At 42.5% G+C, this 18,349-nt stretch overlaps 1 protein-coding gene across 1 annotated transcript in view; it reads left to right on the top strand.

Moving 5' to 3' along the window:
- The window catches only part of PKP2 (plakophilin 2), a 109,434-nt gene that overhangs the window by 4,470 nt on the left and 86,615 nt on the right, over positions 1-18,349 (top strand). Inside the window, 2 exon segments of the mRNA XM_050750254.1 lie at positions 13,705-13,817; positions 14,191-14,888. Of these exon segments, the coding sequence (XP_050606211.1) occupies positions 13,705-13,817; positions 14,191-14,888 (811 nt within the window).

Here is an 18,349-nt window from a genome sequence, read left to right as displayed (position 1 = left end):
AAAAAAAAAAAAAAAAAAAAAAAAAAAAAAGTGAATTCTGGAGAGAGAATTGAAAATTTGCTCAGGGTAGCAAAGGAAAGGTAGTTACCAGGTGCTACTGTTAAAAAAAAGTTAGACATTGTTCAAATTCTGCATAAATTCTTCCTTTGACAAAAAGGAATCCCAGGAATGAAGCAATTCTGGGGAGCAAGGTGACTAATCATTCAGAAAGTAGGAGGGATCGGGAAAGGAAAAAAAAGAGTGAGATGGCGGGGGGTGGCAAGGTCATGGCCCTCTGCTCTGAATGTGAGGTGTCAGTAGCACACTGGATTAAATGCACCTCTGTGTCTGTGTAATATGGCCTGTGAGCCACTTTTTGTCCAGTGCCAAGCAGATTGAGTTCGGTAAGTCCAAAAAAAGTGTGTGGTCATCTTTTGTTTTTATTTTTAAAGAAATCCTTCTGATTATAGTAAGTCAAATGAAATAGAATGTTAACAAAATGGTAGTTACAAAAAAAAAACAACAAACTTCACACCCCTGGAAATGTTTAGAACACATCTCTTAGGGGTGAAGTTTTGTGTGAGGGTAAAGTAAGGATGCTTCAGAATTCATGGAACTGTAAGAAACCACAAGTAGACTCAGAGTAACAGGGTTTGATTATGAAAGTACATTGTTCTATGTGTGACAGATAAGATGCAGGAAAGTACCTTAAAGGGAGGAAGACTGTTCATTTAGGCTTTTAAAAGACCTTAATGTTATCTGTATGCCCTGTGCTAGGAGTTCCACAGTCATGGGAACAGAGGGTAGCTTACTTGTATTAAATATTCTAGGTATTTGTAGTTCACAGTTTCTCCAGTTTTAGATAGCAACTTTACAGTTTTTTCTCAGTTATTAAAATAAGGCTATACATACTTACATTATTTTATCTTCACATATTTTTACATTGATTTTACCCGACAGTTGAATTCCTAGTCTGATCAATACAAATTATTAAAAGTTTTGATTTTTTTTCTCTGAGAGAACAAGCATACTATTGGCAACCTATCTATGATAGTAATGAAATATAATAAATATGTTGCTAAAACCTCTGGAGTTTATAAATCAGATGATTAGGCCTGTAAGATGGTTTATTTCCATCTCAGATGACATTCAACAAGTTTAAATTATACAATTCTGAGACAAATGTTGGACTTCTTCAGGTATTTTGTGCATGTCTGCAAATATATGAAGATAAATACCCTACTTCTCCTGGGGAAGTAAATTAGCAGCAAAAGGCAGCAATGCAAGTGGGAACGACAATAAATTAGGTGAAAACTTTATTTTTCTATTAGAGTGAGCCACCTGGCTCACCTGACTAGTAGAGTAAGACTACTAAACAGAGTATCAAGTGCTCTCATAATAGAAACATTAAAAACCTGTTGTGTATCTTTTCTTTTCTTTTTTTTTTTTTGAGATAGAGTTTTGCTCTTTTTGCCCACACTGGAGTGCAGTGGTGCAATCTCAGCTCACTATAACCTCTGCCTCCTGAGTTCAAGCAATTCTCCTGCCTCAGCCTCCCGAGTAGCTGGGATTACAGGCACCCCCCACGCAGCCCGGCTAATTTTTTATATTTTTAGTAGAGACAGGGTTTCACCATGTTGGCCAGGATGGTCTCGAACTCCTGACCTCAGGTAATCTGCCTGCCTCTGTCTCCCAAAGTGCTGGGATTACAGGCGTGAGCCACCGCCCCCAGCCTGTGTATCTTTTCTATAATGCCATTTGTGGTGATTAGATATTGGACATAAAAACAGTTGTAATGTTCTTAAAGTGTTTAAAGACAAAAGCTTGAGAGTTCAATATGTAGATTTAAATAAAAATGGACAGTTGGAAAAAAGAACCTTAAGCATTTGAAAATACAACCTGCCATTACTATTAAAATAATTCACATACTTATATTCTTGGAATAATCAGCTTTAGACTTAACGACATCAGCTAATCAAAGCAGTCACAATCAAAGTTCTGCAGTTCCTTGATTTCCAGATTTTGTGGATGAAAACATTCATTTGAAGCTTAGGATTATTTTTTCTGAATCTCTCAGTAAACTATTCATGGGGTGGGTGAGGGGGGCGCATCAAGCTTATTGGATCTTGATTACTTTTTTTCATGGAAGAATGAAAACAAATGGGAACTTTTCTTGACAGATAATATAAACTTATTTTAGGCCACCAAAATATTACAGATAAATACACAAGCCATACAGATAAAAGAATGATAGTAAACATATATTATTCAAATGTAGAACAACCTTGCCAAAATGAACAAAGTCAGCTTTTCTTTCTTTTTCTTTTTTTTTTTTTTTTTTTTTTTTTTTTGAGATGGAGTCTTGCCCTATACCCAGGCTGGAGTGCAGAGGCGCAATCTCGGCTCACTGCAACCTCCACCTCCTTGGGTTCAAGCGATTCTCCTGCCTCAGCCTCTCAAGTAGCTGGGATTACAGGTGCGTGCCACCACACCCGGCTAGTTTTTGTATTTTTAGTAGAGATGGAGTTTCACCGTGTTAGCCAGGATGGTCTTGATCTCCTGACTGATCGAGCCACCCGCCTTGGCCTCCCAAAGTGCTGGGGTTACAGGCATGGGCCACTGCACCTGGCCCAAAGTCTGCTTTCCTAATAACTTAAGAAGAAAGTCTGCCTACGTTTGGGGGGAAGCAACTTTTCTTCCTCTCCATATACCCAGAATGACAGAGAACAGTCGAAACTATTTGAGCACCTTCCATCTACCCCAAGATAAAAGCATATATGTGACTATCATACTCACATTTTAGTTCCATTCTGGTGAGCCACAGAATAGATACTTGCCTGAATGATAAGCGCAAACTGAATTTGTGTAACTAGGGTATTTCTAATGTACAGGTAATCTGAATAATCAACAATTAACTTGTCAAGTACTGATGCAAGACTGTGCTAGAAGTGGTAGTGTAAGATACAGTTCTTTCTGTCAAAATCTCCTTAGAAGAGAAAATAACCTCTTTTTGCTTTAGTGTGGCTCTGCTCCAATCCATTCTCCACACAGCTGCTAGAGTGAACTTTCTAAAATCTCATTGCATCATTTCCCAGTTTAAATTCCTTCAGTTTCTTGCTGTTATCTACAAGAGTAAAATTATTGAACACAGCATTCCAAGTTCTTCATGATCTGATGCCTGCAACTTCTCAAACTTCATCCCTGGGGCCACTACCCTTGCTCCCTACCAAACACGCGGGCAGTTTATCTTGCTTGGTACTTCTACCCCTCCCCGTCTCCCTCCCTTCCTTCTCTTGCCTGGTTAACTCAGTTCAGTTGTGTCCCTTATAGGCAGCCTCCTTCACCCCTCTCCTCTGATCTTGAATGCAAGTTAAAGAATTTGATAATTGTGATGTTTCCACAGGGAAGAAACATGAAAGTACAGGAGTTTTGTGAAAATACATTTGACAGATTTGGTGGATTTAAAGTAGGAACAGACCAAGCACAGTGGCTCTTTCCTGTAATCCCAGTACTTTAAGAGGCCGAGACAGGAGAATCGCTTGAGGCCAGGAGTTCGAGGCTGCAGTGAGCTCTGAATGCACCACTGCACATCAGCCTGGGCAACACAGCGGACCCTGTCTCAAAAAAAAAAAAAAAGAGGCTGAGCGTGGTGGCTCACGCCTGTAATCCCAGCACTTTGGGAGGCTGAGGCAGGCGGATCACCTGAGGTCAGGACTTCGAGACTAGCCTGACCAACATGGAGAAACCCTGTCTGTACTAAGAATACAAAAAAAATTAGCCGGGCGTGGTGGCACACGCCTGTAATGCTATCTACTTGGGAGGCTGAGGCAGGAGAATCACTTGAACCCGGGAGGCAGAGGTTGCGGTGAGCTGATATTGCGCCATTGCACTCCAGCCTGGGCAACAAGAGCGAAACTGTCTTAAAAAAAAAAAAAATGTTGAGATAGCAGTTATGAATCACTTGGGAAGGGTTAACCCTGGCAAGTGAGAGTCAGGGGAAATATAATGACTTGAAAGTCATTACAAAGAAAACCTCTAGTAAGTATTTTAAAGCAAAAAATAATTTGTGAGTTCTATAAATTCACTTTTTTAAATACTATTGGGAGTATAATGTGATATTTGCCATTGAAGTTATAAAGTCTTACAAGTCTTAAAGTCTTATGAGATAACTCAGCAAATAAATTGGCAGGAATGCCACAGTAAAGACAGTTACAGAAATGAACAGTGTATTCATTCATTCATTCATTCATTCATGAGACAGCATCTGCCTCTGTTGCCCAGGCTGGAGTACATCTTGACTCACTGCAACCTCTGCCCCCTGGGCTCAAGCCATTCGCTGACCTCAGCCTCCTGAGTAGTTGGGACTACAGGTATATGCCACCACACCCGGATAATTTTTGTATTTTTTTGTACAGACGGGGTTTTGCCTTTTTGCCCAGGCTTTTACTGAATTCCTGGACTCAAGTGACCCGCCCACCTTGGCCTCCCAAAGTGCTGGGATTACAGGCATGAGCCACCGCGCCTGACTGAGAAATGAACAGATTTAGATACTTCCAGGATATTTCTATTTAATTCTTCACCAGGATGCCAAATTACCAGTTTATAATAACAAATTCTACAATTACATATTCTAATACCTCAAACAAAATATGACATGAACACTTGTAATATAAAAGGGCCATTTAATGGCTCACACCTAAAGTGCTGGCACTTTAGGAGGCTGAGGCGGGTGGAACTCTTGAGGCCAGGAGTTTGAGACCAGCCTGGCCAACATGGCAAAACTCCATCTCTACTAAATTACAAAAATTAGTCAGGCGTGGTGGCACACACCTGTAGTACAGTTACTCGGGAGGCTGAGGCACGAGAATCGCTTGATCTGAAAGGAAGAGGTTTCAGTGAGCCAAAATCGTACCGCTGTACTCCAGCCTGGGCAACAGAGTAAGACTCCATCTCAATAAAAAAAAGTGGGAGGGGGACACTTAAAATGTATTTTTGTCATTACCTAGAGCAGTAATTTGAGGATTGCCCCCCAAATGTCATAAATTGGTATATCAGAGGATAGTTCTTGAATTGCTTAGCGGGCCTCCTGAAAAATAAGGACTCTAGTGGCCGGTGTATCGTGTTGAGTGATAATGGCGATGGATTAGTCAGTTGCACACTGGCATGTGGAATATGTGGCCCACTCTTGCAGGAGAGCTATTCTCTCCCTGGCATATTCAACTTCGTAAGAACTCGTAGCCAGTGCTTTTCAGCATATACCTGATACACCAAGTTGTTTCTCATGATTGATTATGTGAGCTAACTGGTCACAAAATACAGCACTGTACAACTGTTGGTTAAATTTTCAATAGTACAAAACTTTATTAGACTTTCATCTGCTTTGAAACAAGCGTTCATCATAGTGTTCCCATTTTTTTTTTCCCTTTTGAGACAGAGTCTTGCTTTCTGTCACCCAGCCTGGAGCGCAGTGGTGCAACATCAACTGACTGCAACTTCTGTCTCCAGGGCCCAAGCAATCCACCCACCTCAACTTCCTAAGTAGCTGGGACTACAGGCCCATGCCACCATGCCCAGCTAATTTTTAAATTTTTAAATTTTTTGTAGAGACGAGGTCTCACTATATTGCCCAGGCTGGTCTCAAACTCTTAGACTCAAGTGATCCACCCCTCCTCAGCCTCCCCAAGTGCTAGGATTGCTAGTGTGAGCCACCCCCGGCTGGCCAACTATAGTTTTCTAAACCAACAAATTCTACTTATTTTCCAGCCTAAGCAAAAGCTTACTTGGGCTGTTGTGGTTTCCACCAATATCTGGTTGTTCTTCTCGGAAAGTAAGAATAGAAGATAAAATATCGTTTTAAAAAATATGTAAGTCCAAGGAAACGAATCAATCCTATGTTTTATGCCAACACAGGCAGATAAAAAAACAAAAAAAAATTCCTTCACCAACTCAGGAGTACGGGCATACTTATGGTCTTTGATAAGTCTCAGCATATTTTATGCTTTCTTTTAAGCTCCTACTTTTGCTAGTAAATGACTTTAAGGATCCATTCAAATATGAATTGTTACACAAATTCCTCCTAATAAGTGTCAGGATCCCATGTCTTACCTGGAATAACATGTCCTCAACTTTACTGTAATGGGAGAAGTTAAACCTTTTCAGATTTGTGGAGAATAAGAGCTGTTGCAAGCCAGAGATTACTGTAGAAAGACCAAATACAGGAGGACGATAAGCTTTTAGACTTTCAGGCTCTCTTTCCTTCTAAAAGACCATCGTGAATCCACACTGTGAGGACAACTGCTCATGGCTGTTAGCCCAATTACCTGCAGCGTTTAAATCAATGCTAGTAGTGAACACCTGCTGATTTCTGTGCTTACGTTTAACCACACCTGTTTCTGTGGGGCCCTCTACACGCATCTTCAACTCCAGAAATCCTCCTTTTAGAGCTCAGCGTGAACCAAATCACTTTTTAAAAACCATACTCAGTGCTAGAAGATTGAAAGAAAAGATGCTTTTCTGAATGTGAGTGCTCCTCTCTTCTCTCTAATAGAAGCAGGCTGTATAAAGGTCTTGCTTGTTTAGCAATTCTCTGTCATCTGCTTACTGTAAGAGAAACTGCAGTTGGTTTTTTTAAAATATGCCCAGAAACAGGTGGAACGGCAATAGAGACTTGTCAATTTGATTTCATAAATATATTAAATCTAACCAATTACATAATAAAATTGTTCACAAAACTGTGATTATGAAAATAAACTTAGTTGTTTTTTTTGAGATGGAGTCTTGCTCTGTTGCCCAGGCTGGAGTGCAATGGCACAGTCTCACCTCACTGCAACCTCTGCCTCCTGGGTTCAAGCAGTTCTCATGCCTCAGCCCCTAAGTAGCTGGAATTACAGGCGCCTGCCACCACACCTGGCTAATTTTTGTATTTTAGAGATAGGGTTTATATTTTGTGTTTTAGAAGAGACAGGCTTTCCCCATGTTGACCAGGCTGGTCTCAAACTCCGACCTCAAGTGATCTGCCCACCTTGGCCTCCCAAAGTGCTGGGATTACAGGCGTGAGCCACTATGCCTGGCCTCAACTGAGTATTTTTAACCCTAACAATAATTCATTATTTCGAGCGGTGTTTGTATTGGTGACCAAACACAAAGCTCTTTTTTTCCATAACAGCTGCTTAGGAATCATATCATTCCAATGAACATTCAGATTGGGAAAGGGAGAAAATTACATTGTCCTGTGAAGGCTTCACCTCTGCAATCTTCTGAGGAATTTAGAATCCTACCACCATCCAAACAGACCTCCCTCACCATTACCCCCCCACCCCGCAATTGGTTTGACCTGAATTGCTTGTTATTTGAGAAGGGTGGAGTTTAAAGTTGCTCTGCAACTACCTACTTCATTTTCCTTAAAATGGGCTCCATAATATGTGCGTGGTATTTTTAGAAAAAACAATTTAGGTAATGTTGCCTGAGCCCATGTTAATTTGAACTATTTCCTGGTAAAACATCCCCTTCTTTAGGAAACATCGAAAGCACATTATGCACTGTGCAAGTGAAATGAATGGCTGGAAAACACAGTAATATCATCGAGCTCCTCAGTGGCAGGTCAATCAAAAACCAGAAAAAGTCCAATTCAAGACCAATGGTAAACTTAGCAGAAAAAAAGCTGTTCTACAACACAGTGTAAAGCATGCACACTAGTTTATCCCTGTTATTAGAATAGACCAATTCATGAAAAAATGTGAAAAACAAATTTTTATGACTCAAGTTCTATTTAAAAACCTTATCTCATTTTTGCATTTTGCTTGAGTAGAGGAGAAAAGTTTTCTTTTCTTACCTGTCGCCAGGTTTATGCCTGAGACCCCTATAACAAAAGACAGATTAACAAGAGAAAAGCATAACAAATTTATTTATTGTAAGTTTTATGTGACGTGCGAGTTTTCAGAAATGAAGACCCAAAGAAACAGGGAAGACTGTATTATTTATTTTTTTTCTTGAGATGGAGTCTCACTGTGTTGCCCAGGCTAGAGTGCAATGGCGTGATCTTGGCTCACTGCAACTTCTGCCTCCTGGGTTCAAGCAATTCTTCTGCCTCAGATTCCCGAGTAGTTGGGATTACAGCTGCCTGCCAACACGCCCGGCTAATTTTTGTAATCTTAGTAGAGACGGGGTTTCACCATGCTGGCCCGGCTGGTCTTGAACTCCTGACCTCCGGCGATCCGCCGAACTTGGGCCTCCCAAACTTCTAGGATTACAGGCGTGAGCCACCTTGCCTGGCAGAAGACTATATTTTTATACAGTCATACAGAAGTCTGGTGAGACAAAGGTGGGCCTGATCTAATGGTAATAAACTGAGGGAATTTAGCAAGGCTTGTTTGTTCAGATTCTTCCCTTTGTGACATTCCTTTCCTCCAGGTATAGGGAGGAGGATCCTTCTGGAATGAGTCTTTGACCTAATTCAAAGGAAGGTCAGCTTGATTTTATATGGTCTGCTTCAAGGAAGAAGGGATGAGAGGAAGGCATAAGCGTGCACTTCCTGCGCCTGCTGCTTCCTCAAATGCCAAGTACTGTATTTTGGGATGACATGTCCCGAAACCCATCACTTCACAATTTTGAAAGCGTTTGAGTGTATGCTTTCTCAGGTAAACCTCTCTCAGCAGTCCTGTTAGTAGCTGGAATTATGGGAAACAGGCATCTAACTGATTTGTCCAGACACATACAAAGTGGTAGAATAGGGGTTCCAGGTGAAGTCTATGGATTTCTTCAACGTAGGGAGTATGCCTACTTCTTTTTCGAAATAAACACATCCTTTGAAATAGAATCACACCTCAATTTTCAGTGTAAGAAAATCTGGATTTTCATGTTGGATTTGTTTAAAGCAGGATGCACCTGTGTGTATAGTATGTTTTTGTTTGCTTTCTTCTATTTTCAGAAAAGGACATGGCTGAGTTATTTTATATATTCAGCAGTCATCACGATATCATCTTATTCTCTGATTGAACAGAAAATGACTTAAAGAAATTCATTTTCCATCCTTATTAGTATTTACTTTAAAAAAACTTTACTCAGTCCAAAATTTCTTTAAAATCTTAGAACACAGCCGTTAATTCACTTTTAATCCACCACACTGATCTCAATCTCATGACTGCCTAGGCAAATTCATCTGCATTATTTGTTGTTTGAGATTGGCTATTTATCCAGAAAAACCATTGATTGCGCCAACTTGCAGGCTGAATATCTGGAGTCACATCTTTCATGTGTATTCCACAGGAAGAGTGTCTGTGCTTTAAAAATTCAATTGTATTTTTTTCCCTGTTTCCAACTACCTTGTTATTTGGGGAACCATTAAACCAGTCTCAATTCATTCATCTGAAAACTGAAGAAGCAGCTTTCTTCTAAGAACTTATGTTGGCAAATAAAGAATTAATATTTACAGAGTATTTGGAGTTTCATAAGTGAAGGTTTTAAGAGAAAAGAGAAAATAATTTTTTTGTTTGTTTGTTTTTGTTTTGAGATGGAGTCTCGCTCTGTCGCCCAGGCTGGAGTGCAGTGGCGCAATCTTGGCTCACTGCAAGCTCTGCCTCCCGGGTTCCTGCCATTCTCCTGCCTCAGCCTCCTGAGTAGCTGGGACTACTGGTGCCCGCCACCACGCCCAGCTAATTTTTTTTGTATTTTTGGTAGAGATGGGGTTTCACCGTGTTAGCCGGGATGGTCTCGATCTCCTGACCTCTTGATCCGCCCCCCTCAGCCTCCCAAAGTGCTGGGATTATAGGCATGAGCCTCCGCACCCTGCCAAGAGAAAATAATTTTTTTGTCCTCATATCAAAACTATAATAATTATCCCTCTAAGGCCTTGATAAATGACAATATCATAGTAGCCACCATGCAGTCAGACAGCAAAGACCGGAGAAAGGAGGAACGCAGAGTTCAACCCTGACTATTAAATCTCTTTGCAATTTAAAGCAGATAATTTAAGTTTCCCTATTTATAAACAGCGATGATAGTAGCTGGCTCCGCATCACAGAATATCATAAAGGAACATAAAATAATTTGAGCTCCTTAAAAGAAAAGTCACATTGAAATGTAAGGAGTTCACACAAGTTGCTTTAAAAAGCCTTAAAACTCACAGCAACAACGTGAATGTTTAACATCAGTTAAACATTTTAGTTCAATAAGCCTGATTATAAAACACACTGATTAATTAGCTATGTGATAGGATATACTGTTTCACTGGGTCCTGTCCAAAGATTGTTACACATTTAGAAAACCTTTGCAGGAATCTCAGCTTCAAGATGGAAGAAGCATGCTATTAACTATTCCTGAATATCTACCTACTCCTGGAATTAGGGCAAGGGTGTATTCCAAGTGATGATGGGCTAGAGGGGCTGATTTACAGAATTTTTCTTGAATTCCTAAAATTGCCTGCTTTCATCACCTGCCACTTTATTATACAGTAACAGGAATTAATGGTTCCAGCTACGGTCCATAAATGACCATTAGTATTTTGCCATTCTAGATTGTCCCGGACTTTCCTAATTCAGTTATCATGTGGTATAAAGGTTTGAACATGGATAGCCCTAAACTAATTTTTATAAAGACAATAAATCGGATTTCTTATGTATCAGCTAACTAATAATGTTCTGCCTGGCCACAGCCTTTGTACAAAGGATTGTTTTATTGGGGGTGGGGGTAGTGTAAGCACTCTCTCCAACCACTCCCCCTACCCCGACCCCTTCCCCTTTCTGCATATTCCCAATGCTGAGGGTACTCTGGCCCCCAGACTCTTCAGGATTAGAGCCTTTTTACATTCCCTGTACCTGGCCTGCTAGCCTCCTTTCCCACACCAGCAGGGCCCTTGCAGGCCTATCTCCCTAGTGGCCTGGGGAGGAGAGAAGTGCAGAGTAGAGGATAAAGGGTTAGCCTAGGCATGAGCCTCAGCTAACGTAAAACAATAATATGAGGCCGGACACGGTGGCTCCCAGAGGCTGAGGCAGGAGAATTCCTTGAACCCAGGAGGTGGAAGTTGCAGTGAGCCGAGATCGTGCCTTCGTACTCCAGCCTGGGCAACAAGAGCGAAACTCTGTCTCAAAAAATAATAACAATAATAATAATATGAGTTGTTTTCAACTTATTTATAATAATAAATTTCAGCGTCCTTAAGGATCCAATTCTTAATGTGTCCTTGATTTCTCTCTTAAATTGGCTGTGGGGTCATGGAAAAGATTGCTTTCAAGTAAGGGAGACTGAGGCAGAAGGATCACTTGAGCTCAGAGGTTGCAGTTCAACCTGGGCAACATAGTGATACTCCATCTCCAATAAAATTTATGGAAAAAAATTGTTTTTCCTTATTTAAGATCCAAATTCCAGCCGTTCTTTGCCATAGAGATTAAAAATTAAGTGGCTGCCTGACCTTTTGCCAGCCCTTGTGGAGAAATCAAGCCCCTGGAAACAGGAGATGCCTGGTTTATCTCAGCTGCCCTTGTCTCCAGGGTGACAGTTACAAGCCTGTCACTGCCTCCTCACAAGACTCCTTGAGGCCTGAAAATTGTTTATCAGGCAGATCGTTTGGCTGTAGGAAATAAGGACATGTGGACAAACATAATTTGGGATGGATTTAGACTTTTTGGCTCTCTGGCAAAAATAATTTCAAATTACCATTCTCCCTCCCCTTGAATGTATCGTCAGTATTTTGAAATTTTGTCTTTATAACAGTTTACTGGAAAAGTTATGTTGATGTGTTCCCATTGCACTGGCAAGGAGCTGCCTGTGTTGCTGTATTCTCAACATCTTTCATGAGTCTCTAAAGCCTAGAAGAGTTAATTGAGTATATTTTCCTCCGATTTCTAAGATATGCTACATGACAGAAAAAGAAATTTCAGTTAAACATAAGAAAGTAGATATTACTTGGCTTTTGGAGATTGTTGATTATTTTGATTAGCCCTTTTTTAAGGCAGTAAGAGAAAACTCAAAAGAAAAAAAAAAGCTGAGAGAAGGATAAAGGAGGCAGAAGAGGGACACAATATACTGCTTTCCACTACTCCCCACTCCTCAGAGAGGAGTATTTGAAGATGTACGAGACAGGCATCCGTTGAATTCCTGCAGGCTTCACAGAGCTGAGCACAAAGGGCTGGCTCCTGTCTGTTTTCATGAGAGTGGGCTGGCTGTTAGAACACCAAACAAAGGAGGGGCCAGGTGATTCCACAAAAGCAGCCATTTGGATGGAGTATAGAGGTTGATTTCCTTTCCTGCCTAACTCTCCTGTTGCCAAATATCTCAACCCCAGCATTGGCCTTAAGTTGATCCATGTTTCCCTTGATCATGCTGATCTGCCCTGTTTTTTTTCTTGTTTTTTTGTTTGTTTTTTTTTTTTTTTGAGATGGAGTCTTGCTCTGTCGCCCTGGCTGGAATGCGGTGGTACTATCTCGGCTCACTGAAACCTCCACCACCTGGGTTCTCCTGCCTCAGCCTCCCGAGTAGCTGGGATTACAGGTGCCTGCCACCACACCTGGCTAATTTTTGTATTTTTAGGAGAGATGGGTTTCATCATGTTGGCCAGGCTGGTCTTGAACTCCTGACCTCATGATCCACCCACCTCGGGCTCCCAAAGTGCTGGGATTACAGGTGTGAGCCACCACGCTCAGCCTACCCTGTTGTTTATACAAGCTGTCTTATCTAGTAGTGCTGAGTCACCATTATATTTATTGCCTACACCTGCTTATTATAAGAAGCTTCCGAATTCCTGCCCTGGGAACAGAGTTCTGTGACTTGGGAAACTGAATTTTATAGTCCAGACCACCTAAACCAGACAATGAGTCCCAAATTTTTCAGCACTATAACCACCGAACATTTTTAGATTTTTGTGAATTTCCTCTCCCTTCTTTTTCTTTTTTAAATTCAACTTTCATTTTGAAAACTTTTTTTTTTTTTTTTTTTTTTGAGACAGAGTTTCACTGTTGTTGCTCAGGCTGTAGTGCAATGGAGTTATCTCAGCTTCACTGCAACCTCCGCCTCCCGGGTTCAAGCGATTCTCTTGCCTCATCCTCCCGAGTAGTTGGGATTACAGGTCCCCGCCACCACGCCCAGCTAATTTTTTGTATTTTTAGTAGAGATGGGGTTTCACCATGTTGGCCAGGCTGGTCTTGAATGCCTGACCTCAGGTGATCCACCCGCTTCTGCCTCTCAAAGTGCTGGGATTACAGGCGTGAGCCACCACACCCAGCCAAAACTTCCTTTTTGAGACAGAGTTTCGCTTTTGTTGCCCAGGCTGAAGTGCAGTGGTGGTGTGATCTTGGCTTACTGCATCCTCTGCCTCCTGAGTTCAAACGGTTCTTCTCCCTCAGCCTCCCGAGTAGCTGGGATTACAGGTGCCTGCCACTATGCCCAGCTAATTTTTGTATTTTTAGTAGAGATAGGTTTCACCATGTTGGCCAGGCTGGTCTCGAACTCCTGACCTCAGGTGATCCACCTGCCTCTGCCTCCCAAAGTGCTGGGATAACAGGCGTGAGCCACCACGCCCAGCTGAAAAACTTTTGTAGAGAATGTTTTGATAACCTTTGATCACTTGCCATATCCCAGGGTGGTGTGAAACTAGCATTTAAAAACATTAATGTACATTTAATACTTGTTCTTGGCGTCCATTACTTAAAGTTTAGTACATCGTTGTTATGCAGTCTGTAAATGTTAATTAGCCCACTTATATTCTGAGTTATTTTACTATTTTCTTGATTGCAGGAAATCTTCACCGAACCAGCAGTGTTCCTGAATATGTCTACAACCTACACCTGGTTGAAAATGATTTTGTTGGAGGCCGTTCCCCTGTTCCTAAAACCTATGACATGCTGAAGGTAGGATATCAAAGAATGTAACCCTAGTGATCAGATTACCATGAAAATATTTTCAAACTTCCTAAGATTATTTTTGAGTGTTTACTTTTCCCAAGTATTATCATTTCCTAAATGAGCTTTAAGAAAATTGATTTTTGTGACGATACCATGGAAAACTAGGGATGTTAAACATTCTTACATCCTAGTGCAAATAAATATGACTCAAGTCAACCAAGTCTTATTTTCAAAAAGCCTTTACCCAGAAAGGGGCAAACTTCTCATCATCTGATTCAGAGAAACGGACATGTTGGGTAATAGTCCCAGAGTAATTAGTCCTCAGCAAAGTTGAAATCTGATTTATGCCTCCTTTGAACTTTATTTCTCTCATGTGCAGGCTGGCACAACTGCCACTTATGAAGGTCGCTGGGGAAGAGGAACAGCACAGTACAGCTCCCAGAAGTCGGTGGAAGAAAGGTCCTTGAGGCATCCTCTGAGGAGGCTGGAGATTTCTCCTGACAGCAGCCCAGAGAGGGCTCACTACACGCACAGCGATTACCAGTACAGCCAGAGAAGCCAGGCTGGGCATACCCTGCGCCACCAAGAAAGCAGGCGGGCCGCCCTCCTAGTGCCACCGAGATATGCTCGTTCTGAGATTGTGGGGGTCAGCCGTGCTGGCACCACAAGCAGGCAGCGCCACTTTGACACGTACCACAGACAGTACCAGCATGGTTCTGTTAGCGACACCGTTTTTGACAGCATCCCTGCCAACCCGGCCCTGCTCACGTACCCCAGGCCAGGGACCAGCCGCAGCATGGGCAACCTCTTGGAGAAAGAGAACTACCTGACGGCAGGGCTCACCGTTGGGCAGGTCAGGCCGCTGGTGCCCCTGCAGCCCCTCACTCAGAACAGGGCTTCCAGGTCCTCCTGGCACCAGAGCTCCTTCCACAGCACCCGCACGCTGAGGGAAGCTGGGCCCAGTGTCGCCGTGGATTCCAGCGGGAGGAGAGCGCACTTGACCGTTGGCCAGGCGGCGGCAGGGGGAAGTGGGAATCTGCTCACCGAGAGAAGCACTTTCACTGACTCCCAGCTGGGGTAAGTCCCCTCCTGACTCTGCAGCTCAGTCATTGCCAGCACATTCTGTTCCCACAGCCCTGACAGCATGAGCTGGCACTTCTGGGGCTTGAGAGAAAGGCTTCCAGAGATAAGTGATTAAAATAATGACTTTTCAGGCAGCTGCCTAATTGACAGATCAGCCTATTTACCTCGGGGACAGGGGCCAGGCTACCTGCTCACATGGCAGCTTTGTGCGGAAATGTGACATTTAGTCCATCTGTTCCAGATTAGATGCTGGCTGAAGGGACCCTACCCCTCAGCCATATGAAAATCTGCTCTAAACTCCAAAGTAGGCCAAGAAATGAAGAACTGCACGTGTATTTTCTTCACCATCCCTTGAAATAAAAGGAAAAAATGCTTATTCCTAGTGCTAAGTGTGAACCTCAAATGCCATTTTGATAACTATGACTGTAAAAAGAGCTAAGGAAAGATGGCTAGATGGCTGACTTCTAGATGTTTCTTTTCTTCCTTTGATACTTGGTACCTTTTACATTTCTAGTGTCAGTGATTTGAAGGGGTATTCTTTTGCCCATACTAAATTATTGAAATAACTGAATTTTTAAATCATTCCTTTCCCTTCCTATTTACTTTATAGCTTGACTAATTTAGTGTTTGGAACTTAACCCTTATTCAAGTTTAATGCCTGAGCACAAATTTTATAAACTGAGCACGTTACTAAGAGAAAGATTGAGAAATGGATGGCTGATTAGATCACTAACTCCTGCAATAACCATCTAACATGATTAGGATAAAGCATTAGATATGTTATTGTCATTTGATTGCTAAAGTTGTCTAATGATAGTTGTTACCTCTAAACATCCCTTCAAGTGAAATTGTACAGCATGCTCACTGACCAGGTAGGCGTCATTGGTAAACTACTTCTCAAAATGATGAGGGCTAATCTAATCTTAACACAGGAAATATTTTTTATGATGTAAAATTCACCATGAGATTTGTAACTTTTTTTTTTTTTGAGACGGAGCCTTGCTCGGCAGCCCAGGCTGGAGTGCAGTGGCGCGATCTCGGCTCACTGCAAGCTCCGCCTCCCGGGTTCACGCCATTCTCCTGCCTCAGCCTCCCGGGTAGCAGGACTACAGGTGCCCACCACCACGCCCGGCTAATTTTTTGTATTTTTAGTAGAGACGGGGTTTCACCGTGTTAGCCAGGATGGTCCCGAAATACTGACCTCGTGATCCGCCAACCTCGGCCTCCCAGAGTTCTGGGATTACAGGCGTGAGCCACTGCGCCCGGCAAGATTTCTAACATTTCTTATAGTAAGCAGACCTTTGGCAATATGAGCATACTTACCAAGAGGAAAAATGAGCCAGGAGCAGTGGCCCAGGCCTGTAATCCCAGCACTTGGGGATGCCCAGACGAGCGAATCACTTGAGCTCAGGAATTCAAGACCAGCCTGGCCAACATGGTGAAACCCCATCTCTACAAACAATACAAATATTAGCTGGGTGTGGTGGTGTGCGCCTGTGGTTCCAACTACTCCAGAGGCTGAGGCGGGAGGATTGCTTGAGCCCAAGAGATGGAGGTTGCAGTGAGCCAAGATTGTGCCACTGCACTCCAGCCTGGAAAACACAGTGAGACCTCGTCTCAAAAAAAAAAAAAAAAACAGAGAGAGAGAGAGAGAGAGAAAGTGTATCAGGTCATTGTTTATGGAGGAAAAAGCTGATAAAGGCTTTTAAACAGGTAATTCAAAATTTATGGAATGCCTACCATAGTCTAGGATTTGTGATAGCCACAATTTTAGCAAAATGATTTTAACAGTAAAAAAATTATTATCCGACATCCTCCAACAACTGGTATTCTCTTCCTCCATCTCTGTGCCCCTTGCTTCTTGAACCACCCTGTCACTTCCCAGGCTCTCGTCAACCCACTGCAACATGATTTCAGTCCCCTCCATTCCACCTAAACGGTCTCCTGACAAATGTAGCAATAACTGCCTTATCTGCTACATTCTAAGCGGATGCTATATTGAGTAGTGTAAGCAGTCCTTATATTACTCAACCTGCGGGTGGTGTTTGAGACACCATGAAATTCTCTCATCCCTTGGTTTTCAGGGCACTAGCTTCTCCTGGGTTTCCACTCAGCTCTCCAGCCATTCTTTGTTAGTCTTCTCTGCATGCTCCCTTTCCGCCTGCCCAAAGGAGGCATCTTCAGTAACCCTTGTATTCCAAGCCTTGATGCTCTTCCAGAGAGGCCCTGTGTACCTCACTTTTATCCTTATAGTTCTCAAAGTTTTGTCTGCAATTCCATCCTCGATGCCGAATTCTGGACCTATATGAAAATGTAACAACCTCCTACATATTTCAAACTCAGCATGTCCTAAATGAAACTCATCTCCCTGTCCTCAACTTCCACCCGTCTCCTCCTGCTGTAGCCTACTATTTTCAAACCTGGAAGTCATTCCTATCTTCTCCCTCTCTGGTCACCTATCACCAAGCCATATTTTTCCTTCTATAATGGGTCTTGAATTTTATCCTTCTTTCCATTTCCATTACACAGGCCTCTCTGCCTTTGGTCTTGCTCAGTCAGAACCGTTCTCTAGGACTGTCAGAATTATCTTTCCACGTCTGATTGTTTCTCTCCCCAGTTTATAACCCTTCCATAATTCCACTAAGCGTTCATGCTTTTAGGCATGACATACGGGGCCCATTGTGTTTTCAGCTCTGCTCATCACTTCAGCCTCTTCTCCTTCTCCTCTTCTCTGCCGTTTGCCACCACCATCCCCAAACATAGCCACATACCAATACCCAAACCACCTGGAACCTCTTTACTTTCCTTAATGGAAGATATTCATCCATATTCATTCTCTCTCTCTTTCCTTCTTTCCCCCCACTCCAGACCTTTACATATGCAGCTCTATTTTTGTCTGACTACTTATAATTCTGGATTTAGCTCAGATACCACCTTTTTTCTGACCACTTCCTTCCCAGTCTAGCTGAGGTACCCCAGATGGGAGCCTTGTGAGCCTTGTATGACTGTCTCTATCAGAATATTATATTGTGGCTACACATTTGCTTATCTGTTCTCCCTCTGGACTTTGAGCTTTTTGTGAGTGCTCAATCATCTTTATATTCTCAGCACCCTAAAATGGAAGTAGGTCTATAGTAGGCACTGTATAAATATATGATGAGGCCAGGTACAGTGGCTCACACCTGTAATCCTAGCACTTTGGGAGGCCCGGGCTGGAGGATCGCTTGAGCCCAGGAGTTTGAGGCCAGCTTGGATAACATCGGGAGACGCCATTTCTCTTACAAATAAACAACTTAGCCTGGCATGATAGTTCCCAACTGTGGTCCCAGCTACTCCGGAGGCCAAAGTGGGAGGATTGATTGAACCAGGGAGGTTGAGGCTACAGTGAGCTGTGATTGTGCCACTATACTCCAGCCTGGGCAACAGAGTGAGATCTTATTTCAATAAATAAATAA

This window comes from Macaca thibetana, chromosome 11, assembly GCF_024542745.1.
Source record: "Macaca thibetana thibetana isolate TM-01 chromosome 11, ASM2454274v1, whole genome shotgun sequence".
Lineage (NCBI taxonomy): Eukaryota > Metazoa > Chordata > Mammalia > Primates > Cercopithecidae > Macaca > Macaca thibetana.
The sequence above is the reverse complement of the archived record's forward strand: the minus strand, read 5'-3'. Positions and strand labels throughout refer to the sequence as shown.